We start from the raw sequence: 27814 nt of genomic DNA, 5'->3' as shown, positions 1-27814 counted from the left end.
AAGAAATAAACCCAAGTCAAAACCTTTTTTTAACAAGATAAAAATATATCTATAGATTTTTTTTTTCTGGCTGTAAAAATAGTTTGCTTTGCTTTGCTTTGTTGTAAATCCCTGCTTGAGCTTTATGAATGTTTTAATGCGCTTGTGTAAGCTCTTTATTTGTGCAGGATAAAGAAGAGAGTCTGGGCTCAGGAAAAAACACACACACACTACTCCGACTGAACACTTAACCAACTGCAATTTGCATAAATTGTCAGCACCTCCACGGAAAGCAGGACGAGTCGTGTGATATTTAATAACGTCTTGCCTAATGGCTTTTATCTGTCGGTTAAGATCAAAGGCTGCACTTCTAGCTTCTCTTTTATAATATCTGGGGGCGGGGTGGGGGAAGGGGGAGGGGTCTCAGAGAGAGAGAGAAGACTGTTTTGAAGCATAGCGGTCTACCACTGTTCCTGTTATGAAAGGGACAGTGGGGCAAATGTGATTACCATTTCCATAAGGTTAATGTACAGAAATGTTAAAGCAGCCAGAGCTTCTGTTCACACATAATCCAGATTTTTAAAAAATGTTTTTTGACCTTGCGTCCACATGAATATGACACTTCTGGATTCTGAAAACTTCGATTGCTGAGCTTTTTAAAAACTTTTGGTAACACTACAGTAAGGGACATAATTAGCAATACTTACTTACAGTAAATGGTTAACTGTTAAATGGTTAATTAATGTCTTGACTAAATATTAATTGATGCTAAATATTAAGGCTTAATGTTGTAAATAATGAATTGAGACATTAGTTCGAAATGTTGTAACTAGTGTCAGTTAATAGTGTGAATGTAGTTTGCAGTCTTATTACGTTTTTTTCTTCTTATTATTTTTATTCCACCTGTTTTTTTTTGTCTCCTTAATTCAGGCTGCATTTTTCGAGATATTCACTCCATTCCATTTCCAAAATGTGCATTAAGAATGGTAGGCTTGTGTACAGCTTTTTTGATTGGACATATGGTTTTCGTAAAAACGTCGTTAATGTCCAATTGTTGCTCTTTAAGAATGATGAGGAGCCAAACTGAACATCCTGTCATAATTTTTAAGATACTAAGACGAAATTCGGCACGCTTAGAATTCATTACGTACTTTCAGAAAATATGCTATATTTTATATATACTAATTTTCCCCATTGGAATGCATTAGATCCCTCAACCCAGCTGAATCCACGCACAGAACCCCTTTCCCACCTAGCAACCACTTAGCAACACCATAGCTCCACCACGGATACCATACCAACACCTTAGCAACCACCACAGACACCAAACCAACACTTTAGGAACCACCTAGCAACACTTCAGCAACCACCACAGACACCATACCAACACCTTAGGAACCACCACAGACACCATACCGACACTTTAGGAACCACCTAGCAACACTTCAACAACCACCACAGACACCATACCAACACCTTAGCAACCACCACAGACACCAAACCAACACTTTAGGAACCACCTAGCAACACTTCAGCAACCAGCACAGACACCATACCAACACCTTAGGAACCACCACAGATACCATACCGACACTTTAGGAACCACCTAGCAACACTTCAGCAACCACCACAGACACCATACCAACACCTTAGCAACCACCACAGACACCATACCAATACCTTAGCAACCACCACAGACACCAAACCATTAGCTTAGGAACCACCTAGCAACACTTTAGTAACCACCACAGACACCATACCAACACCTTAGGAACCACCACAGACACCATAACTACACCTTAGGAACCACCTAGCAACACCTTGGCCATCACCACAGACACCATACCTACACCTTAGGAACCACCTAGCAACACCTTGGCCATCACCACAGACACCATACCAACACAGTAGGAACTACCTAACAACGCCGTAGCAACCACCACGGATACCGTAAGAACATCTTAGGAACCACCTAGCAACACCTTACCAACCACCACTGACGCCATACCAACACCTTAGGAACCACCTAGCAGCACCTTTACAACCACCACAGACACGACACCAACACCTTAGCAACTACCACAGACACCATAGCAACCACCTAGTTTTGGAGCAAAGGTTTTGGCGCTGCAATCACACTCGCAGTTTCTGCAGGAACTGAAATCTGGTTAGTTGAGACATCCTATTGCAAATATTGTTCATTAATCCACCCTTACTGTGATGTGTTGCCATATATTTTTAACACTGTTTTCAGTGTTTTGTGTGGACGTGGAAAAACAGGATGAAGCTATATGAAAAAAGCTGATGTCATAACGAGAGCATGTTTCTTTCTAAATCTAAAAACACCTCCTTACTCCCTATATAGTGAACTACTTACTTCATTCAACTGCAGCGTCTACACAGATTCTACTCACTACAGTTCAGATTTTAATGTATGAGTAAATGTAAATACTGCACTATAACAAATATATAATGTTCATATACTGTGTAATGCTCTGCTTAGATTTGGAATATATATATATATATAGCTAGCATGCAAAAATAGTTTTGTTTTGTCTGTGTGTGGACTGAAATACTTTAAATATCTGAATTCATGTGGACAGGGCCTGGATTAAATCTATATACATGCCAAGTTTAAAATGAAGGAAAATGTAAAACTGCTCCTTCTTTTTTTTATTCATATTCTCGTTTTTATTTGGGTCTCAGGGAGAACGCTCATGTATCTACAGTGTGAATGCTTGTAAATCTATTGTAAATATGTTCCTAATAACTTCACCATTGGAAAAAAAAACTAATATGCATACTATAGATTTATATTCCATAAAAGTTTTATTGTTTTAACCTTGTGTGCTTGTTTTTATTGCCTGTCTGTGTCCAAAATGGATTTGGGTTGAAGTAAAACATAATAACGATATATATATATATATATAAATGGTAAATGGAGGTGGACTATTTGACAAAAGTTTTCACTGGAGCTCTCCTTTAAATATTGCAAGTAGTTCTTCCAGTCCAGTCGAATCATGTTGAAGCTGGTGGGATGTAGTAGTAAACCTCTGTCTGTGTGTGTGTGTATTTGTTTATTATTGTGTGCACATAGCGAGGCAGGGAGCTGTGAGATGAAGCGTTAATGATAAATTTAATAGTCTGTGACGTTCAGCAGGAGAAATAAAACATAACAAAAAAAAAACAGTAAAAAAAAAAAAAAAAACACAATCAAAAACAACAGAATATTACTATTAATATTAACAATAATATAAAAACAAAAAATAAATCTTATAATTCCAGTCAGTCGTGGCAGCCTCAAATCACTCAATGATTACCTTTACTAGATCATGGAACAGTTTCCCAGACAGGGATTAAACCTAGTCATATATTAGACATCTATTTCTTTTAAATAGATTTTTTTATTCAGAATACTCTGTGGTCCAACACTAGATTTAATCCCTGTCTGGAGAAACTGCTCCTATATGTCCATATGTTTGTGGACACCTGTTCTATTAAAAAGTGAAAATGCATTTAGCTACTTAGCTAAATTGTAAAGTTCTTCACAATTCTGTTCTCAGATGTACAAACACACAGTCTGTCTTGTCCCTGTAGAATTGAATGTACTGCCAATGGAGCAGATAAGCCTGGACAACTGGCCCCATGCCATATACCAGCACTGAGCTGTAAAGCAGTGGATCTACTAGTGCATCTCATAAATTTGAAACTCAGAAAATCTAAATCTATTGTATTGATCTATTGTAAGTGTTTCTTTTTTTATTGTTGATGATTATGGCTCACAGCCAAAAATCAGTGTCTCAGAAAATTAGAATATTATATAAGACCAATTGGTACTTTTGGCAGTGTGCCAAGTCCTGCTGGAAAATGAAATCCACATCTCCATAAAAGTTGTCAGCAGAGAGAAGCAGGAAGTGCTGTAAGATTTTGTGGGAAAACAAACAAGACTTTAGACTTGATAATAATACACAGTGGATCAACACCAGCAGATGACATATCTCTCCAAACCATCACTGATCATCAGTAAATTTTACATTTCATTTGAAAAAATCAAGGGAGCAGAGTCTGGAGGAAGAGCGGAGAGACACACAGTCCAAACTGCTCGAGGTTCAGTGTGAAGTTCCTACAATCAGTGATGGTTTGGAGACAACTTGCTGCCAACTTTTATAGAGAGGCCGATTTCATTTTCCAGCAGGACTTGGCACACTGCCCACACTGGCAAAAGTACCAATTTTATCTTATATATAGTTCTAATTTCTGATTTTTGGGTTTTCACTGGCTGTAAGCCATAATCATCAACAATAAAAGAAAAACACTTAAAAAAGTTCACTCTTTGGGAGATCGCTGGTTCGAATCCCTGTCATGCAGCTTGCCAACAGCTGCCGGAGCCCAGAGAGTGCACACTTGGCCTTGCTCTCTCTGAGTGGGTAAGGTACCCACTTTACCCTCATTACTCCTAGGGTGATGTCAATCAGCAACAGGTGTCTGTGAGCTGATGTATCTGAACAGCAGCAGTTAGAAAAGAGGTGATGGCTTATAATATGAGAGTTTCACATTCTGAACTGAATTACTGAAATGAAGTAAATGTTCAATGACATTCTAATTTTTTGAGATGCACCAGTATGTTTTCTTGAATGGTGGAATAATTTGGGGTAGTTGAGGATGAGGTGAGGTGAGGTGAGGATCATTCAACATCCCAACCAAGCTCTGGTTACTTAATGCACTTAAATCCTCACAGCAATGTTTCAAACTTAAGTAGAAAACAAAACAGGATTAACTTATTTTTAATAGATTGTTTCTGGAAAAAAAAACTATGAATGAACAGGAGCCCAAATACTTTTGTCCATATAGTAAAACAACATTCAATCTGCCTATACTGGACCAGCAACACATCTGCATTCCACCCAGTGTGATTACACTGGTAAAGTTTTACTCACAATCACTCAGCCTGCACTTATACAAAAGATCTGAATGACAAGTCTTAAGAAATTAAATTAATTAAAGGTGCAATAAGCAGCATTTTATTTTATTTTTTATTTATTTATTTATTTATTTTATATTTATTTTACAGGACATACAAAACAAAACAGAGTGAAACAGTCAACCCAGGTTAAACTGATATTGTTTGGTTTAAATGTAGAACAGATAACAAATACAGTATCAGAATATGTTTTATACTTTAGATCCTTCTAAGTAAAACATTTATCTTTGAGGACAGATCTGCACACTCTTGGTATTTTTATCTCAGTGTCTCAATGAGGAAGAGTCACCTGGAATAGTTTTCTCAGCATCTTGAAGCTCCAGCTCCTCCCAAATCATCATCTAAGTTCATCAGGTTTAGATTAGTGGATTGTGGAGGACAATCCCATTTTTATTTAACTGTTTACCATGTAATTCTGTATGTGCCCTAGAAAATTAATTAAATACAGAAATAAAGAAAAAAACATTTTGAGTGGTACTGTACGACTGCAATTAAATCAATTTCCAAACAAAAATAGTTTGTTTTTGTTGCTGTAGAGAATTCTGCTTATTGCACCTTTAATGCACTTTAACAGATGATACAGTGCGTCAGCCCTCGTGCTGATTAATGTGCAGCTCAGCTCTGCAGGATCATTCGTCCCAGTGCTGAGGAATTTTCCTGCTCTGTTCTGGTGAGTACGGTGTTGCAGTGTTCTCCTGGGTGGTGATGAGGTCGACGATGGCTGAAATCACAGCGCAGTCTTTAGAGCTGCGGTCGCTCCAGTCCACCGGGCACGGCTGCTTGATCTTCTCCTCCAGCAGCAGGTCCAGTTCCTTCTTCAGATTCTAAGAGAAATACAGAAAGAAAGGAATCACAAGCTGAACACTGAGGAGGCTTTTACACCGGTCTTGTTTGGTCTGGACTTTAAGAGCGTATTTTTACACTTGTAGTTGTTTCTATGGTTCAGATCAGTTAATGAGTTTGTTTACTAGGAGGGTTTTGGGTTTGGTTTCACACAAGCTAAACGCACCTAAAGAAAGAAAAGAAGAAAAGATGCAAATAAGCCTGATTAATTACAGAATTCTGTTCTAATTAACCAAAGTAATTTTTATATCAATTGACACCACTACGTTTTGTGTAAGAATAAGTTATTGTGTATTAATAAACAACTTGCTGAAATTAACAGCTAAAAATGCTTAAAAGCACTTTTTTTGTAAGCACCATCTGGGAAATTGAGTTATATTACCAAGATATTAATTACAGCTACGGCACGGTTCCTGGGGGTCCTTAAAAAGTCTTAAAATGTCTTAAATGAAAATCTTGATTTTTAAGGTCTTAAATTGTCTTCAGTTTACTGTAAATTTGCTGTAGGTTTTACATTTATAGATGGTGCGTTTAATGCCAGTGGGGAAGCACATACTAACATTAGCGGCAAGTTACTGGGGAGAGAACTAAGGTTAGAGTAGAGCTAGTTAACTTTCTAACGTTAGCAGAGAGTTAGCTACGTTACCAAGGAGAAAACTAGTGTTAGCGGTTATGCTAACCGCTAACATGCTAACATGCTAACATGTTCTGCATCACAATGGAACATAATTGAAAAGAAAACTGATCAATTTGAAACGTTAAGTTTTAATTTTAAATACAATAATTTATTTTCTGCGAAAAAGTTTTTAGGGATATTTATTGAGATCTTAAAAATGTCTTAAAAAGCATCATATTTGACTTTTTTAAATGGAGCAAGAACCCTGTATGAACTAAGAACATCTCTGCTGTTGCTTCATTCTAAACTGTAGAGAAATCACACTAGTCCAAAACACAGGACCTTCTTTTTGTATTTTTTTACTTTTTTGTTCTTTTTTTAGACCAGTCTGACCAATCAGTGCAGAGAAAATTCTCTAATTGCTTGTTGTGATGCATTTCAGTGACCAAACCAAACCAAATCAATAGGAAAATGCTACAAGTTTACATTGTTGATAACAGATTCAGAACATAGTAAATTAACTATAGGCGTAAAGTAATAATTGAATTCCACCTTGACCTTAAGGAAAGACTGCACATTATGACTAAACAAAGAAATGCAGTTTCTCATTCAGTTAATACAGTGAACGTCCAGTAAAACATCCATTAGTGCTCCTCACACTATTACAAAACAAAAACAGACGACCATGTAAAAGACGAGCTTCTATTCTGCTCTAAAAAGCTGTAAAAACTAAATGCAGTACCTTCAACCATCTGCCAAAGTGGCCTCTGTGTCTGTGCAGCCAGCGTGAGGGCAAAGCAGTAAAGTGTGTGGAGAAGTGTGCAGCATTAGTGCTGCTGTGTACTTTATGGCGGTGTTAATGTGGTAATGCACTCTGAGCTCAGTCACTGCTGTAAACAGGTGTCACTGATAGGCTATCTGACGCAGGTCTTACTGATGAGCACTTCACTGCTGCCTAGATTTACAGCTACTGTCACAGACTGCTGCTGCCTTCATGACCTGAAACTGTGGAGAGAACTAAAAAAACAGACATGCTGCATAATACAGCAGCATATACTGGGATTAAGATGATTAATCCATAAGAAATCCCAATACAATTTAAGAAACCCAGTACAAGAAGTTAGCCTACCTCTCTTTCTCATTTCCTGCCATCCTCAATCACTACCTCCCTCACTTAATACCCAACCAACTACTTCATTCATTCCCTTCCTGCCTACCTCACTAAATACTTTACAGTTTTTTTTTGTCAGTCTATAAGGAGCACTTAAAATCCTTACATTTTTCAAAAATCGTCAGTGCGCCCTATAATCCTGTGTACCTTATGTATAAATTCTATCGGCCAGGTTGTAAGGAGCAGTAAAGCCACTCTGCTGAAGTACAGCATTATACAGGAGAGTTGTTTAGTGAAGTTTCTCCAGCACTAAGGCTGGGTGCAGCAGCATTAGCATTAGCTAGCTTTAAGGCCTTTCAGAGGTGAGTATATCGGGCTGTAGTCTGCGTGTTTACCGTGTGAAAACAAGCTATGTAGGACAAACCGCTAGTTAATATCGCCCTGAGTTACCAGACCACTCAGGCTTCCTCTGTCTAGAGCTATCAGGTGGCATTTACGTCCCGCTAGAGCTGTGCTTAGCACCAAATGCTAATGCTGCTGCACCCAGCCTTAGTGCTGGAGAAACTTTACTAAAAACTCACCCTTACACAAAGTATTGGAAATCTAAGCTTACTGTAAATAAACAGAAGTGCTTTACTCACCCAAATAAACTGTTTTCAAGAGAGAAATCTGTGTAGAAAAATTTCCAGCACTCGTTTGACTTTATATTTTTTTAAGGAATTACAGTTTTGTTTACTTAGTCACCTCCCCCAGCTTTACCATTAGAAGGGAACATGGTGACACCCTTGTTCCCTCCAATGTAGGCATCTTTATAATCCGGTGTGCCTTATGTATAAAAAAAAAAGAAAAAAAAAAAGAAAACAGACATTTATTTATATTGCGCCTTTATAATCCAGAAATACCTCACTCACTGCATTCCACCCTCACTACCTGTACCTACCTACCTTCTTTCCTTCTTTCACTGTCTACATCAATAATTTCCAAAAGGGGGTGCTGTTAGCACTCAAGCAGCTTTTGGTGCTTCACATCAATGACACTATGTGCCACTTCTTTAAAAGGTTCCTTTATGCATATAATGTGGACAGTACTAAACAGAAATGAATTCATTCCCTAAAATATAATCAAATGTGAACCGACATCAAAGCATGATCTCATTAAAACATGATTTGAATCACGAACAGCCAAATCCAACCTGAACTTCAAACATTATGTAACAAGTTTAAAAAATACTTTTGTTTTTCTGTTAAAATTCCACCAAATCCTGATTTTTGTGTAAATATCTGTTTTTTTGTTCCATTTATTTCATGTTAGTACTGGGGGATCTTTTATTTTAGAGTATTGGTTTACTGTGTACTGTCCCTTTAAGAGACTCAGCTGTATTTGGCGCCGTCGGCGTACTGATCTCAGTCTGTGTATAACTAACAGAAAGGAGGTACGTAGTTCTGATAGCTGTGCTTAAAACCCATATTTTTCTGTTAAAACAGCGTAAAATGGGCAGTAAGTAGTGTTAAAAGCTAGAAACTGGATTGTAAAGGTGTAAATATGCAGTAGCTTTAAGGTGAACTTTATAAAATGTCGTTTATGTCGAGTTTTAACTGACTCACGTGCTCTGTGGCTACATGCCCCCATTAGCATTTCTGCTAACAGGAGGCTGATGACCTGCGTGTATATGAGAGAGAGCAGCGTGTATGTTCACTGCAGAGCTTTATGAGCTAATCTATCTGTTAATACAGATTAAACCAGCCAAATTAAAGCATCCAAACCAGCAGTAGCCGTGGTCCGAGTCCCTCCTAACCGCATCACAGAACACTACGCAGAGTATCCAGAGGTTAACTGGAGTGTGAATGAACAGTTCTGCCCATCTCACAGTTCAAATGCACACCCGTTACAATTACATGAAAAAAATACTCATAACAGCCACAAAACACAAATAGTTATTAGTGGAAGACGAGCCACGACTTTTAACACTCTGACCTCAGGCTAGTACCCATAATGCATCTCAGAGCAGGTGTTTATGTAACATTAGTTATCCTGCATTCCCTATTACAGCAGGCCCAGGAGACTGATCCTGCATAGCATATTTCCATTTGATATTCAGCTGAAATCTATAGCATTATTATACCTCTGCGTGTTAGAGCGAGCACACCGACTCCAGGTCAAAGATCAAGCTGTTAGAAACACTTAATGACCGAGTGTGTGCAGCTTCCAGCCATGCTCATATAAATAATACATTTCAAACAGAACACCGACACACAGTGATTCTGACCTGTGCCCGGAGGAATCTGTAAATGCTTCCCCTCCACAGTAACATATTTAAATAAAAATCATATTTTATATCTTTCTGTCCAGTATCTCACTGTGTTAATTATTCAGTTCATGTTTAGGATGCTAAATAATACTAAAAATATTTGAGCATGACTTTACTCACACTATATGTCTAAAGGTTTATGGACATACCTTTTAATGAAAGTATTGTGTTACTTTAACTTGCACAGATATGCAAATGCATACACACAGTTTGTCTAGTCCCTGCAGAAAAGTAGCAGTGCAGTAGCCAATAAAATATCTGATGCAGAGAGCATACAAAAAAATGTATTTGCCCCCTTACAGATCTTTTTTTATTATGTAGTTTTATTATGTTTTTGTATTTCTGTAGAATCACAAAATCTCTAAATAGAAGCTGTCTGACAACATGAAGCAGGAAAAAAAAGATCTCAATCAAAAATTAGCAAATTATGCCCTGATCTGAATAAATTCAATAACAGCTATTATTCAAAAATAGAGAAAACATTGAACACTGGCATGACCGCCCTACTGAAATTACTCCAAAAGGGCATGAAAATCTCATCCAGGAGGTCGCAAAAGAACAACATCTAAAATCTCACACCTGCCTTAATGGTTTTAAACAACATTCAACATTTTTGAGATACTGACTTTTGGGTTTTCATTAGCTATAAGCCATAAACATAAATTTCATTATTTCAATAAACAAAATAAACACATGAAATAAATTACTTTGTGTGTATATGGTATATGTAATAAACAAGTTTTTCCTTTTTGAATTTAATTACTGAAAAAAATTATCTTTTTTTAAAGGCAGTCTATTTTTCTGAAGAAAAAAATATAGCAGAGATCATCTTGTTTGGACAAGTTTTACAGAATGAATTTTCACTGGTTTCTATTTGTAATGCTGCAAATGTATTCTCACTCTCTAAAAATAGGAAAAAAAGAGCAGCATGTCAGTTTAGTGAAGGAGACAAAAGAGAAGGAGCAGCAGTTTCGTTTCCTTGCGCCTAGGGGGCAGTATTTAAACTCTCTGGAGTTCTGAAGACTCAAGAAAACAAAACACTGACAAATAGCCAATACCAAATGATAGGATTCCACAAACATAATCCTGCTAACTGGCCTCCTCTAGCGTTCTTTCAATTATTAGACCTGATGGCATATTGGGTCAATTATTCCTTTATTAGATTCATTAAAATGATGATTAACAGTGTAGAATAAATTAGCATTAGAACTTAGAACAGTAGATATCTGGCAACCTTAGGAGTTTCTAATATAAACTGCCCTGCAAAGGTTTTCGGCTCTGGCTTGGATTTAGTCAGATTAAAGCAAACAATGGTGAGACTGCTTTGCTGGTGCAGCTCATTAGAGCAAGTGAGAAGACAGCATAGTGAACCCTGGTGTGCATCACACAAGCTCTTCTTCTAAACAAACTCTAAAGCATTATGTTTGAAGCATAAATGTTCCGATGTTTTATACACCTTAAAACCTTTTTTTTTTTTTAGTTCAGTGAGTGCACTGAAGACCTTCCCACAGATTCCTTTTATTTTACCATATATTTTAGACTATAGGGTGCACTGGATTATAAGGCACACTATCAGTGAACGTCTATTTTCGGACTATAAGGCGCACCAGATTATAAGGCGCATTAATTGACACTAGTAAGAATGCCTACATCAAAGTGAACAAGGGTGTTGCCATGTTTCCGCTCTAATGGGGAAGCTGAGAAAGCACTTAAGTAAACAAAACTGTTATTCTAAAAAATAATAATAATAATAAAAATAATAAAATAATTATTTCAAAGTAAAATGAGCACTGGATGTTGTTCTACACAGATTTTTCTCCTGAAAACTGTTTATTTACAGCAAGTTTACATTTCCAATATTTTGTCTAAGGGTGTCAGAAAAGGTTTTTTTCAGCACTAAGGCTGGGTGCAGCAGCATTAGCATTAGCCATTAACTGCAGCGCTAGTGGGGCGTAAATGCCACCTGATAGCGCTAGACTGAGGAACTCTGAGTGTTCCGGTAACCAAGGACGCTATCAGCTAGCAATTCATCCCACGTAGCTTTTTTTAACACGGTTAATGCAGGCTCCAGTCTAATATACTCGCCTCTAAACTGCGAAAAAGCTAGTGCTGCAGTTAGTGGCTAATGCTAATGCTGCTGCACCCAGCCTTAGTGCTGGAGAAATTTCACTGAAGTTTTTAAAGGAGTGGCTTTACTGCTGCTTAATATCTGACTGGTAGAATTTATACATTAAGTGCACCAGATTATGAGGTGAACTGAAGAGTTTTGGGGAAAATTAAAGAATTTTAAGTGCACCTTAAAATTAAAAAATAGAGTAATGAGTAAAGACAACCTGCCTTAACATCCTGGGACTGATCCAAAAGTCCAAACCAGCCAAAAGTGTTTTCACACTGAAAGCAAACTGATGCTTTATTGTACCTTTTAAAATGAAACTACACACTACAGGCTTACCTTCACCAGGTGAGCGATGCGAGCTGGGGATTGGAAGACAATCCACTCATCAACAGCGATGGTCTCCTGATCCTTATCCCTCTGGATGGAGATGTCACCTCCGAAGAAGAGCAAAGAGAAGGGAGACACCTCTGTGCAATCATACAGGAAGATCTGCAGCACAGGGAAAGAGAGAAAGAGAAGGGGGGGAGAGGGAGAGGGAGAGAGAGAGAGAGAGAGAGGGGGAGAGAGAAATTAAAATTAGAAACACAATTTATAATCCCCATCTCCTCATTTAATTAATTTCAGGCCAGACCAGGGGATCGAACCCCCACTCACCCACTAGGCCATGACTCCCCCAAACTACATTCATACATACATACATACATGCAGAAGAGGCTAAGTTTTCCATTGTTCCTCAGGTGTGTGAGAGAGAGAACGACACAGAAGGCGTTTTGGAGGCGTAATTAATGAGAAAGTGAGAGTGTGAAAAAGTATAAGAAAGCAAGTTAACACATTGTATAGAAAAATAATAGTGAAAAGAAGTGCCAGAGAAAAGAGAAAGCAAGGAGGTAGAGTCAAAACGAAAGAAGACGTAAGAATAAGGAAAAGAAAAAGAGAGAAAGATGAGAGCATGAGAGAAAAAGAATTAAAAATTGAGAGCAAGAGCAAGAAAGATGAAAGAAAAAAAGAGACAAAAGTGAGAAGCAAGAGGGAAAAAGAGAAGGAGAAAGCGATTGACAGCAAAAATAGAAAAAAAACAAGAGCCAGAGAGAAAGAGGAAGGGAAATGAAAAGAGGAGAAAGAAAGAAAATAGGAGAAATAAATCTCAGGAGGATGTAGAGAGTCAGAGTTGGAGGGCAGGGATAGAAAAACAGCATTCCAATTTTTCTTATTCATATTTACTGATTCAAAAACCAGCCAGCAGAATTCTGCCCCCTCTACCAACAGCAGAACCAGCCCAGTCTATATACCATCTTCACTGCATCACACACACACACACACGCGCACACACACGCGCACACACACGCGCACACACACGCGCACACACACACACAAAGAGGTGTGAATGTGTGTGAAACAGGAACAAGAGGACCAGGGGCCAGCAGGTGTATGTCTACTCTCTAGATTCTATCAACTGTGTCTCTCTCTGTGTGTGTGTGTGTGTGTGTGAGTGAGTGAGTGTGTGTGTGTGTCAGGTGTACCGCATGCTGCTTCAGTGTGGATTAGAAGCAGCAGGGTGTTTGATGTGGAGGATTTAACCCATTCAACCAAAAAAAACATTCAGTTACTTAATCTGATGATAGTCTGACCTCTGACCCCTAAAGGACACCAATAAAAACACAGGTTCCATATCCACTGATGTCCCAGAGAGCATAACCGGCCTTGCTTCCTTTGAGCAGGTAGGATTATTTTATGGTTATTATGAAGAAACTGTCAATAAAACACATAAACTAGGGTAATATAGGTGGTGGTTATCATCACTTTAACAATGGAAATACTGTAATATAAATATTTTTTTTTTCTTTGGTTTCTTAGAACGCTTGTGCCTCCACCTTGCCAGTGATTCTCACAGCCATCTGTTTGGAGTGTGCCTCTAAAAATTCTTCGTTTGAAGAGTCATAAAGCCCTAACACTCTACTTCTAGTCGTGGACATGCAAAACAGAGGGGTAGGGCTAAGTGGTAGTGCCAAGGGGTGAAATGGGATTGGGCCCAAACCAGGACCAAACCTCACGTGCACACTTCTGTGCTCAGATTGTGCCACATCTTCAGGCACTGGAAATTATCAGAATTGTCAAAAGATTATCAAAGGCCCTAACCACAGACAGCTGGACATGCCTCTTTATGCCAGTCACACAAGCAGAAAACTGGAGCAGGTACTGGAAGGAGCAGTTAGAGAAACCCAATACCGACTCATGTGAACTTTAGGCGTAGTTAGCTACCCTAGCTTTATGCACCGCTAGCTGCATTAGCCAGAGCAAAGCCCAAGCATTTTATACCTGAAAAACCCTACTGCTCCAAAAACACACACCCCAAAGCTGGAGTTACGACTTCAAAGGCAGATAAAATACACATCTATATTTGAGAAGCCTACGGTTTTATTTTGTTGCAGCCTGGTCTAGATCTTAGTTATGACCTTCCCTCACTGCTGTCAGGCAAAGCCAGTAAAGATTGGGCAGGTGCCACTAGTAGGAGAGGCAGAGAAATGTTCAAACTCACAAAATTTACTTTTGTTTTATTCCTTCTTTGGTCACTGAGCTTTTTTGAGACATGCAAAGGCTTTTTTTAGGCTGTATAGCAGCTGAGTTTTCAGCTGAAGTAGTCTGCTTGCTAGCTTCCATGCTGCAACACCGCTGACTCGCTGTTATGTATTGGTTAGTGTTGGGGAATGAGCAACAGCAGGTGGAGTCAGAGGCCAAAACAAACACAGATACTCGTGACAGACTGCACAGTCCAAATAGGAACGTACTGGCTGAAGTGCTGCTGACAAGAGCTGCCAGTGCTTCAACTCAGCATGTTTCCTTAATGTCCTTAATATAATCTTTAACAGTTCTTAAAATCAAAAAACAAAAAAAAAAAAACAGACAACCAACAATCCGATCCGTGACCCAAAACCTGTGACATGATCCGATCTGTAAGATTTGTGATCTGTTACACTTCCATAAAACATATTGGCACCACTTTAAAATAAGACTACCTTTATAAAAGATTTATAAATGGATTGTAAATTTGACTATTACTTCTTATTGATTAGGTTGTAAATGCCTTAAAAACCATTGATAAGCAGTTAAAACACATCAATTAAATTATTTAAATATCAATAATTATTAATCAATTAATTAAATATCAGTGGCAACTTAGTCATTTAATTTATAGTAAATAGTTAAACATACTTATAAATATATTAATATAGCAGGTTTAATGCTGACTGATGGAAAACAATAAGTAAAATCAGTATCTAGAAATATCTGAGGTTTGACAGTATAAACGAGTGTGGAATCACTACTTTGCTAATTTTCAGCTCACTGTCGCCATTTCTATTTATGTTATATATTAACTGCTTATTAATGGGTTTTAAAGTATTTGCAACCTAATTAATAACCATTAATAAACTCCCTAATAAACCATTTATAAGCCCTTTATAAATGTAGTCTTATTTTAAAGTGTTACCAACATATTAAATAAATTACTCTGATTTAATTTAAAAACCTGTATATCTATTACATGGTCTCTTCATGCTGTTTCAAAGTCAGACTCAGCCCTGATGAAACTTTCAGACTTTTTTTTTTTTTTTGAAGAAGAAGAAGCCTATCTTCACTGTATTCCCCAACTTTTACGAAACAGCTCCACTCCCTGAAGTGCCTCTCCTCCTGCTCTACATTTAATGAAGAGAAAAGCTTTATCTTCCAGAGCTGTTCTGCCTCTCTGCCTGTTCCAGTCTATAGAAACCTGTCTTTCTCTCTCTCTTTCTCTTTCTTTTCGGTTTTTTTTTGTGCTGCACTTCTAATCATCCCCTCCTGATGGGTCTTTCAGCTGTTACTCTCCATCTTTCCCCTCTCCATCCTGCTCTTTCCCTTCTAACTCACTCTTCACTCGTCTGTCCCTGCCTCTCAATCACCTGCCTTCTCTCTCTCTCTCTGTCCCTAATCACTCTTTCTTTCTAAATTGCTCTCGCTCTGCCTCGTTCTTAGATGCCTCTCTCTCTCCCTCCCTCCCTCCCTCCCTCCTTGACCACTTTCTCTCTAAATTACTCTCCTCTTTCTCTCTCGCTCTCCACCATCAGACTGACTCTCTCTTTTTCTCTCTGTATGGTTCCATCTGCAGCTCGTGGACTGATGAACATGCTGCTTCTATTTCACCACTCTCTCACAATCTCTTCCTTTTTTCTTTTTGTCCTGAAGCTCAAATCTGTAACTTTTTTTTAGTTTTTCTTTTTTGGAATCCTTATAAAGTAAGTTCTAGATGACTTTTTAAAAAAGTGAATTTTTCTTTAGCCCATAGCTGCAGTTCAGCAGTAAGGCAAGCTGGGATAATATATTTAAGTCTAGATTTATTATTAGCTAATAACTTTAATTCGTTGTTCTTCTTCTTTACATATATCAACCACAAAAGAGGAGTTATTTATTTTGTGAGCAAAACACAATAAGCTGTAGAGAGCCAACATACTCCAGCCGAAAGAATCCATTTACAATATTGGTTACTGTTGCATTTCATATCAATTTAAATCTACACTCACATATATTAATTTTATGGTACTGATTTGATGTTATAGTGAAAAATATTTATATTGTGCCGCTGTGTTGTGGTGAGAAACCCAATGAGATCTGAGAGGCCCAATAAGGATTGTGGACCAATGAAACTGTGTCTGTCTTAAGACTTATGGAGCTTAATCCAATATATTTGGCATCAGTTAAAGTACTAAAAGTAACCACTAAACATCAGTACCTGACCTCACTCCTGGTCTCGTGTTTAGACAGAAAAACATTGCTGTAGACTTCTGTACAGCTCATTGTACATTAGGGGTGTCACAATTTCGATATTTCATCAAAATCGATCGAAATTATGTCATGGTCTCGAGCCTCGACGTCAAAAAGAGGATCGACAATCCCTCCCTATGCACGCTATGCAAATGGCCCAGCACACTGTAGCCGGCGCTGTGGACATTGTGACTGCTCAAAGAGCAGCCCTTTCTCCAGAGAATGTGGACATTCTCATCTTCTTAAAGAAAAACTTACAAAAATATATAAAAAAACAGTTGTTTTGTCTAGTCTCATATATGTTAATAGTTTTGGTACCTTAAGGAGCATCTTTCTATTAGATAAAGTTAATAATATATCTTTGTTAAAGAAAAAAATTGTCATTCTCAGGGATTGAGTCTTATTTTTCATGTTTAACTGTTATAGTAGGATAGAGTACAGTTTGTTAAGGCTCTAATTTATTATTTATTTTATGTTGCACATTGCTGTTTTAATAGTGCACACTGCTGCTACCAAAAAAGCCACTAGATGGCATTACATATATGTCTTAATTAAATTATTTAAATTTGATCATTAGTGCCTAATGTGGTGTATTACTTTGCATCACTTATATCAAGCCCACCTTTTGAAATAAGATATTGTAAATTTGATTAATCAAATCAATGACTGACCATAGACTAATCTAAAACTGGCAAAGGCCAGCTGTAAAAAAAAAAAAAAAGGAAAAAAGAAAAAAAAATCGAGAATCGAATCGAATCGTGACCCTAAAATCAGAAATAAAATAAAATCGAGGATTTAGAGAATCGTGACACCCCTATTGTACATCAATAAAGATTAATAAGCCCACACAGATAAGCTTGTATGTGTGGGATCACACGCAGATCCTTTTAATCTCTTTAGGAATAATCTCTTTAGCATTTCCATAATCCATAATCAGTCTATAGGCTTGGCTCAGGTCTGGTTTTCCTCTTCACCTTGGTAAAAGTGGTTTTCATCTTCTGTTGAAACCTCTGTACTTTTGTTCAGGAAGACTTCTGTGAACAGTAGATCTTGATACTTTCACTTCTTTGCTCTGGAGGTTGTTGCTGATGTCACAAACAGTTGTTTTATATTTTTTTATGTTCATCAACAACTGCTTTTGTTTTGCTTGGTCTTCCTGTTTATCATCGGTTATTTAGTACACCAGTGACGACTTTCTACTTTCTTCTTCAGGACATTCCAAACAGTTGTTCTGGCTGTGGACAATATTTGTGCTTTAATGGCTCTGATTGTATTTTTTTTTCATCTTCTCTCAGCTTCACAGTTGCTTGTTTTTCTCCTCATAGACAGCTCTCTGGTTTTCATGTGGGTTACTTCTCTAACTATAAATGCACAGTCTGCACAGACAAAGCCTAAATCTGAAACTGAGCGTAGACATCTTTCAGTGCTATTTATTGTTTTAATAATTATTATGTATAAAGGCACACCATGGCAACAAAATATATATGATAGTTACATGTTCTTAGACTTTTGCTCACAAGAAGAATGGGTGGATTTAGACAAAAGGTGCTATATTTTGACCAGTGTATCAGTGTATCAGATCCAGATGTAAATATCTGAATATTTATACTTTAACGTCAAACCCAAATGTTTTCAGTCTACAGCAGAACTAAAAGGATTGGTCCTAATGTTCCAAAACTAAATTCTTACCAGATTAGGCCTGTCACAATAATCGCAATATTGATTTTGTACAATAAATGGACAGGACCTCAATCATTTTTGGTAATCGTGATATTGTCTATTGTGTTTATTTGTATGTTTGTTCACATATATAACAGTTAACAGTGTTTTAGCTAGTCATGCTTTAATAACTGTGACTCCATACGCACAGTATGGTAGGTGAAAAAATAAGTATATAATTCTATAAACTAATTATAATAAAAGATTAAATTTAATTTTGTTGTCTTTTAAAAGTGTGTAATGTTTTTTTATGCTACTCTGTTATCATTATGTTGACTTGTATGACTATATTAAATAGTCCAAAAAATACAAAAATATTGTGTATCGCAATAATTTCTGGGACAAAATTGTATCGTGACAGGCCTAATTCAAATTGATTTTATTAATAATGCAATTTGTGTATCCAATATTGAAGTAAAATACCTATTATTTCTTCTGAAATCAATAATATTAAATATTTTATTCTGATCAATTTTGACACACTGCTGTGTGGATTTGATTGTATTCAGCAACAAAAGCATTATTTAAGCGAGGATGTTGGATGATCACCACCCAACCCTGCCCAGTGCCACCCAGGATAAACGTCTAATCAAACCACGATTAGACATGAAACACTGTTGTGTTTGACATAAGAAGACTTAAGGCACTAGATAGGCACTAGAGAGAGAGAGAGAGAGAGATGGATAGGCAGCAGCACGAGAGCGAGAGATGACTGGATTTGGGCCCTTGATTGAGTAAGTGTCTTTGATCTGAGGCGAGGCAGACAGGTCCTGAATAAAAGATGGAGCTTTTCTTAAAACGGGGCACACATCAATTTCAAAAGACTTGTCAGGACCCTTCCTTCCCGGTAAACTCAAATGGAGTGGCTCAGCAAAGACTGGAGCTAAATAATGAGGCTTATTGTTCAAAATATGAAGAGAAAATGAGAGAGAGAGAGAGAGAGAGAGAGAGAGAGAGAGAATGAGGAGAAGAGAAATATAATAGTGAGCCTGTTAAAAGGATATTTCACTTAGTATCTTAGTTATATTACAACACTGAAATGTGTCCTCAAATTAAATTATTGTGTTTGTGTGTGTGTGGGTTGGTGTATGTGTGTGTTTGTGTGTGTGTGTGTGTGTGTGTGTGTGTACTCACACTGCTGGTTCTCATCTTCAGGTGATAAATGAGCCAGGTATAGTGGAACTGAGACTCCTCAGCGTTGACAGATTTAGGATGGATACAAACCTTCCCATCAGACTTAGTATACACCTTCACTGGCCTGCAAAAAACACACACACACACACACACACGCACGCACGCACGCACACACACACAAACACACATATATATTTCAGCTGGTGACAGGCAACTTGCATCACAGTGACAATTCCAGGAAAACTGGAATAATTCACACTGATACACAATCCTCCAGAGATCTGAACCTGATGCCAGCAGAAGAAAACAGCACTGGTGTATTGGCTGCCTCAGAACAGCTCATATATGCAGGATAGAGATGCACAGTACAGAAAAATATACCTAGACCTGTCAATAATTACGTTATCAGCATACCGTATATTATATATACACATGATCTCAATTTTCAGCTCTGGAAAAAAGTTCCTTTGATTTGACCAAATTGAAAAGAGGAAGATGGATGATCACAAACCATCAAACTAAGCTGAACTGCCTGGATGTTTGCAGCAGGAGTAAAGGCATAAAGTGATCCAAAAGCAGTGTGTAAGACTGGTGGAGGAGAACATGCCAAGATGCATGAAAACTGTGATTAAAAACCAGGATTATTCCACCAAATATTGATTATTCTGAACTCTTAAAACTTTATAGATATGAACTTGTTTTCTTTGCATTATTTGCATTGTTATTTCAGCCATTTCTCGTTTTCTGCAAATAAATGCTCTAAATGACAATATTTCTATCTGGTCTCTTATTTTTTTCCAGAGCTGTATAGTTGGCTGGATGCTAAAATATAAGGATCATAAATTTTACATTAGCTTCTAAAGTTATACAAGGGTGTATATTCTCTCTGCAAGTTAAAAAAAATGTATATGGCTAAGTTCACTGATTGTGGAAACTCAAGCAGCTTGGACTGTGTGTCTCTCCACTCTTTGGTCCCTTGATTTTCAAATAAAATGTAAAATTTAGTGATCAATGATGGTTTGAAGAGACATGTCATCTGCTGGTTTTGATCCACTATGTTATACAGTATCAAGTTCAAAGTCAGTGCAGTGTTGTTTTCCCACAAAATCTTACAGCACTTCATGCTTCCCTCTGCTGACAACTTTTATACAGATGTGGATTTCATTTTCCAGCAGGACTTGGCACACTGCCCATACTACCAAAAGTACCAATTGATCTTATATAATATTATAATTGTTCGAGATACTGATTTTTAGGTTTTCATATATAAATAAAATATAAAATAAATAAATAAATGCTTACAATAGATCACTCTGTGTGATATATATACATCAATATAATATATGAATTACTGGAATAAAGTAACTTTTCAATGATATTCTATTTTTATTTATCTTTTGATAAACTAGCATGTGAAATATAGAATATCTACATCGGCCCAGAACATCCTATCCCTAAAAAATTTATTGTTATACAGCTCTGGAAAAAATTAAGAGACCACTTCAGTTTCTGAATTTATAGGTAGATGTTTGAATAAAATAAACATTGTTGTTTCATTCTATAAACTAGAGATAACATTTCTCCCAAATCCCAAAATAAAAATATTGTCATTTAGAGAAAACAAGTTCATATTCATAAAGTTTTAAGAGTTCAGAAATCAATATTTGGTGGAATAACCCTGGTTTTTAATCAGTTTTTATGCATCTTGGCATCATGTTCTCCTCCACCAGTCTTACACACTGCTTTTGGATAACTTTATGCCTTCACTCCTGGTGCAAAAATTCAAGAAGTTCAGTTTGGTTTGTTGGCTTGTGATCATCCATCTTCCTCTTGATTATATTCCAATTCCAGTTTTAAATTTGGTAAAATCAAAGAAACTTCTTTTTAAGTGGTCTGTTCTTTTGTTCCAGAGCTGTATATTGTGAAAATTTTTTCAAGCATCACAATATGAGTTAAAAAAAAAATAATCACACACCTCTGACTTTTGCACCTTTGTCTGAAATCTGCTTAACAAATAAATAAACGCTCTTAATCACGCGTCTGGCTGAGTCAGACGCTCCTGCAGACTGGGCGGCAGAGCTCTGTGGACTGTGTTATTGATGGCGTTTTGATGAGAGTGTGTAAAAGTTAAGCTGACATGCTGTTTCAGACTCGTCTCCACGGCGAGGATGATGACGGTTCTGTTTTCACACCTGGCTAATAATAGAGACGGGATAAAAAAGTATCGATACGCGGCGGTCTTAAAAAAAAAAAAAATAGAAAAGAAAAAAAAACACACAAATTGAGTTTGTTTTTTTGTCAATAGGATGTTTTCTGTCTCTCTCTTTCTCTCTCTCTCACCTTCCCTCTTGCTCTATCTCTCTTTGCTTCTTTCCTCTCTGAAGTGCAGTCACCTGTCTGACTGTGCCGGCTTTGCTGGAGGACATTACTGTTTTTACTCTCTCCTCTACACTGTCATTTCTTTCACACACACACTCTTACAAACACACACACACACGCACTGCAGCTCCAGGGATTTACAGCTTTCATCTTTCTCATTTTCTATCATCCCTGGCAGTTCTGAAAAAGCTCCCGCCCTTACTGATGCAGGTATCAGAATTCATGCTCCGGCTCCTGGTGATAGAAAATTCACAAGCAAAACACATAACAGCACTGAAACCGCTGGAACAGACACACACTTACATCGGCCTCCTCTTAGTCAGGCTGGGGCGGATCTTGGCCACTTTGGGGTAAAGGCCAGCCACGATGACAGCCTTAAGAAGCTTCTCGTTATCTGTTTAAAAAAAAGAGAGAGAGAGAACAGCATACTCAGTGGACAGACTATAAAATATAAAAGGTTACTTTAGAGTGTTGTTCAAATGTTGACACTTTAAAACCACAAAATTAAATGTATTTTAATGAGATTGATAAAGATTGATGAGTGATAAACCAAATAAAAATCTAAAAAAAAAGTTTGTCGTTCAAAAGTATTCAGTCCCCATTTACTCTAAAAACCCTAAATAAAAGCCATTGCAATCAATTGCCTTCTGAAGTCATTTAATCAGTTTAAACACCTTTTCTGTGAAGGTCTCAGTGGTTTGTTAGAAAACACTAGTGAACAAACAGCATCATGAAGACCGAGGAACTCACCAGACTGGTCAGAGATAAAGTTGTGGAGAAGAAATTTAAAGCAGGGACAGGTTATAAAAACATATCCCAAGCTTTCAGCATTCCAATGAACACTGTTCAATCAATCATCCAAAAATGGAAAAATCAAAAAATGTATTCTACAACTGCAAATATTCCAAGAACATGGCTGTTAATCCAAACTAACAGAACAAGCAAGGAGAGTACTGTTCAGAAAGGCAGCCAGAAAAGAGGCCCACGGTCACTCTGGAGGAGCTGCAGAAATCCACAGCTCAAGTGGGATAATCTGTCTGCAGGACAACTATAAGTTGTGCACTTCATAAATCTAGCCTTTATTGTTGAAAGAAAGTAAACAAGAAGTGCCGATTGCAACAATGCTCATCATGCTAAACACACTATCCATGCACTGTGAAACACGGTGGTGGGATGTTTGTGAACATCACTTCTACAATGAATGCATCAGTTACTTCTGACACCGATGAGCAAATGCACATACACAGCTTGTCTTGTCTCTGTAGTATACCACTAATATAACAGGATTCTCTGGAACAGCTAAACAGGAAGCTATTGGCACCATGCCTAATTCCAGGTGTGGGCTAGAATACAAATCCCTCAGCATTGAGCTGTGGAGCCAGGTAACTGAGCTTTATCCAATACTTTTGGGATGAGATGGGGAGTTAGGGAGAGGTGAGGTGGTGGTGAAAATCCAGCAACAGTCTTGTCCCTGAATAACCCTGGTTTTTAATCACAGTGTTCATGCAGCTTGGCATGTTCTCCTCCACCAGTCTTACACACTGCTTTTGGAAAACTTTATGCTTTACACTCCTGGTGAAAAATTCAAGCAGTTCAGCTTGGTTTAATGGTTTTGATCATCCACCTTCCTCTTGATTATATTCCAGAGTTTTTCAATTTGGTAAAATGAAAGAAACTCATCACTTTAAAGTGGACCTTTTCTTTTTAAATATAAAGTGTATAAAGTGTTTCTTTAGAGGGTTTTACATTTGGCAAAATTACCAAGTTTGCCTGGAAATTTTAATGCCCCACCTGCACAGTAAAAGCAACACTTTTTGTAACCAGAAATGACAAATTCAGTAAGCAAGCTCAGATCAAGCCTAGAAGCTAAAGTTGGATTCTTATTTGAATTTTCTGTTCCACCTTAAATGATGCAGTAGTTAGACACTGGCGAGAGATTGGTGAATAAGATGCCAATAATAATAAATATAATAAGACTCTTGGACTTTTATGGGTGGTGGGTTAATTCAACAACTGCAATCAGCTGCAAACTGTTTGTTTAAGTAACTGGTAAGTAATCATTTACTTTTTCACATAAATTTACTGATTAGAAATATGCTTTATGTATTAAAAACACTGGGCTGGAGCTCAATGATGCTGATCTAGTCAATGGGTAAGCAGCCTCACTTAAAGGTCTCATTATATCATTTTTTCATTCATTTTAAAATGTCTAGACCCCATACTGGGATCTTTAGTATGAATGAATGACCTGTGAGCTGTTTTTGTATAATGCTGCTTTAGTCCGGTGGAGGAGAGGAGGGGAACGATAGGAATTCAGCCTTTGCTCATGAATGTTTATACACGCAAACATATCGCCTCTGATGGGCTAACAGCATTGTGACTCCAGCGAGACTCCAGCGAGACTTTACTTTACCACAAGTGTAATGCCCTGTTAAGTGCAGCTCTGCCACTAACCTAGTCTTAGAGTCTCTGTAAAATACAAAATCCACTGGAGATTATATGTAAACCTTTAGTTACACACAGAGGTGGGAAGTCAGGGTCCAGAAAGTAAAAATCCACCCCAGGGCAGTTGGGACAAAACCCTGGGGTGGATTTTTACTTTTAACTAGTGTAAACAGAACTGTTACAAATCAAATCTCAAATGAATCTCAAACAAATCTCAATTCATCACTGTCCAAGAAAAACACTTATCTCCAAAACAGCAACTTTATAGAAGGGAGAAAAAAAACCTTGTAAACTTTCAATGGAAGTCAAAAGAGTTTATTTCAGTAATTTTTAAGAGTTTCTATTGGTCCGTTCATCAAGAAATTTTGGCACAGTGTAAGGGACAGTTTGTCTGTTCAAATGATGTAGTAAACTAAAAATCAGTTGAGTGTTTTTCATAGGACAGCGACAAATTGTACTTTGCTGGTGGTGTTCCATAGACAAATTAAAATATTTTGTTCATTAGCTATGAATTATACTTACAGTATCTATCTTTTTGAAATACCTATTGTATTTTACAAAGAACAAGAAAAAGTGGATTTTAGCAGAAGGACACCTTTAATGAAAAAGACTATATCTAGTGTGCCTAATAAACATTCATTCAGTAGATGCTTAAATTATATTAATACATTTCTCCAAAAACTAGATTTATACACAGCATATAACCATGTCTTACACCTCTGCCAGTGCAGTCAGTCAGATGACAGAGTGAGTGTGAGAGAGAGAGAGAGAGAGACAGGTGGGAGGAGGGGTGTGAGTGAAAGAGAGAAAGTGTGAGATCATGATGTATCATCACTGAAAATGCCCTATTAGTGTGTCTGTGTGTATGAAAAGAGAGAGAGAGAGAGAGAGAGAGAGAGGGAGGAAGAGGGCGAGCTGTAAATGCGTGGCTGGAGCTGCACAGCGGCAGTAAAATCAAATGAAAGGTGCTATTTTATCTAAGCATATGCTGCTTAGCAACCATCAAAATACATTAATAATTAGCTCGCTCCTTAATATCCTATAACAGGCCCTGGAAGGTCAAACAGCCTTTAAAGCTGCACCTCGTCTCACAAACACCAAGTTTCACAATATTAAACGATACCACAGGCATATGATTTACTGCCCATAAATAAATGATACCGGTACAGTAAGTACACTGTTCAGTGCTATAACATGTGCATTAATAAAGCTTTAATAAATATCAAATCAAATCAGATACAAAAGTGAAAAAGATGACCAGCACTGGAGAAAGGTGCAGCAGCATCATTTTGAAAAAGGTGTAACACTTATGGACTAATGGGACCCTAGAATTTCACAAGGTATGTATACTTATTAAAAAATAAAAAATGCACCACCAAAAAGGAGATGTTGGCATGAAATTAATTAGTATGTGTGGCAATGTAATGATCTATTAAAATGGTTACAATCTTAGAGTGAAAAAGCTGCAGAGCTTTCAGACCTCAAATAATGCAAAGAAAACAAGTTCTTATTCATAAAGTTTTATAAAGAGTTCAGAAATCAATATTTGGTGGAATAACCCTGGTTTTTAAATCACAGTTTTCATGCATCTTGGCATGTTCTCCTCCACCAGTCTTACACACTGCTTTTGGATAACTTTATGCCTTTACTCCTAGTGCAGAAATTCCAGCAGTTCAGCTTGGTTTGATGGTTTGTGATCATCTATCTTCCTCTTGATTATATTCCAGAGGTTTTTATTTTTTCCCCATTTCTTTTTGTCAAATTTAGCTTGACCAATTATCATACTCACTGAGCTGCTACTCAGCTGTATATCCCCTTATCACTGGTGATGCTGTAACAAAAGGAGAGTGAAGACTAGCACATGCCTCCTCTGACAAATATGAAGTCAGGCACCGCCTCTTTTAAAACTTCTGCTGATACATCATTACCGAGTAGCATCACAGCGTGCTCGGAGGAAAGCGCAGCGCCTCGGTTCCGACAAATCAGCTCAACAACAGACGCCTTGTCCCGAATGACATCACCCTAAGAGTAATAAGGGGGGGAAGAGCGCCATCTACCCACCCAGAGAGAGCAAGACCAATTGTGCTCTCTCTGGGCTCTGACAGCTGATTGCAAGCTGCATGACCGGGATTTGAACCAGCGATATCCTGATCATAGTGGCAGCACTTTAGACTGCAGGACCACTCGGCGACCCCAAAGGATAAGTTTAATGGGGGAAAACTGTACAATTTAAAGGAGAATCTATTAAGCTCCATCTACAACTGCGATACAGGATGAGAGTATGTTTGGGCATGGAGGCGTAAAAGTTCTGTATGGCATCCTGCAGCACATGCAGCTGGGCTGACTGAGGTGTTACCCTGCGTTCACAATGACAGGTCACAAGTCGCTTGTGTCGCCCCATCTTTGTATTTTGTGGTTGTGTTCGAGTCTGTTTGAGCTGTTGTGAGTGGATGTGCATCAACTACGTATTGAGCCATCCACTACTTTCTTCCAAGCCTTATTTTTCTCCGAATTATCGCAGTAAAAATGTGATCATCATACCAGCAGTAGGGGCAATGTGTCGCTCATAGCAAAGCCAGGATTGAAGTTCTTACCATGCGGCCTCTATACTAAAACCCAATCATGGTTTCACTCCAAACAAGACCTGGATTCGTTGCAAAACAAGATACGGTTCCAGTATTTTTGTGTGTTTACAACACCGCTACAAACAAAGGTGACAGTAAAGTGGATCATGGTGGCCTAGATGGTGGCCAATTTGTCAAAACGACCACCCTGCTTCTCTCAGTCTAATCATATGCCCCCTTTCAAAGTCTGTCACCTGGGAAAATTGTCTTTCAGTGCTTTGTAGAGGCTTGTCTATGTGTACAATCTCTCACCAAGAGGTAGACAAAAAGGGCCACTCAGGACCTCAAGGAAGTGCTGTAAGGAATTTTTTCATAGTGTTGTGGCAAGACTGTAATCATTTATATATCTAACTGAGACAACAATTCAGAGTAGGTATATATCGATATATATTTTCATACGAGATGTAAGATAAGACAATATTGTTTATATTGATAGCTTCACCTTAGCCCGCCTCTCTCCATCACCAGATTTGTAGAAACTCAAACTGCAATTTTTATGTACTATTTCATAAGCACTTCAGATGCACTTTTTCCCAAAGCACGCTGTATTTTACAGGTGCATCTCAAAAAGTTAGAATATCAGTGAAAAGTTACTTTATTTCAGTAATTCAGTTCAGAATGTGAAACTCGCATATTATATAGATGTATTACACACGGAGTGATCTATTTTAAATGTTTATTATGTTTATTTCCTTTATTGTTGATGATTATGGCTTACAGCCAATGAAACCCCAAATCTCAGAAAATCTGAATTTTAATTTTAAC

The 27814-nt window shown here is 37.7% G+C and overlaps 1 protein-coding gene and 1 long non-coding RNA gene across 2 annotated transcripts in view; both read right to left on the bottom strand.

Annotated features, from left to right (window-relative positions):
• Positions 1-1132: 1132 nt before the first annotated feature.
• Positions 1133-2007, bottom strand: LOC125804529 (uncharacterized). Its single transcript, XR_007440625.1, has 3 exons — positions 1586-2007; positions 1456-1499; positions 1133-1369 (listed from the first exon to the last, which is right to left on the bottom strand). It is a non-coding gene; the product is annotated as an uncharacterized LOC125804529 (long non-coding RNA).
• Positions 2008-4747: 2740 nt separating this feature from the next.
• dhx36 (DEAH (Asp-Glu-Ala-His) box polypeptide 36) overlaps positions 4748-27814 on the bottom strand; it is an 83681-nt gene continuing 60614 nt past the window's right edge. The window contains exons 22-25 of the mRNA XM_022679985.2: positions 22284-22374; positions 19602-19725; positions 12291-12443; positions 4748-5784 (exon numbers count right to left, since the gene is read on the bottom strand). Of these exons, the coding sequence (XP_022535706.2) occupies positions 5590-5784; positions 12291-12443; positions 19602-19725; positions 22284-22374 (563 nt within the window). The 3' untranslated portion in view covers positions 4748-5589. The remainder of the gene's footprint in view (positions 5785-12290; positions 12444-19601; positions 19726-22283; positions 22375-27814) is intronic.

Source organism: Astyanax mexicanus, chromosome 9, assembly GCF_023375975.1.
Source record: "Astyanax mexicanus isolate ESR-SI-001 chromosome 9, AstMex3_surface, whole genome shotgun sequence".
Lineage (NCBI taxonomy): Eukaryota > Metazoa > Chordata > Actinopteri > Characiformes > Acestrorhamphidae > Astyanax > Astyanax mexicanus.
This window is presented reverse-complemented; position numbering and strand designations above follow the sequence as displayed.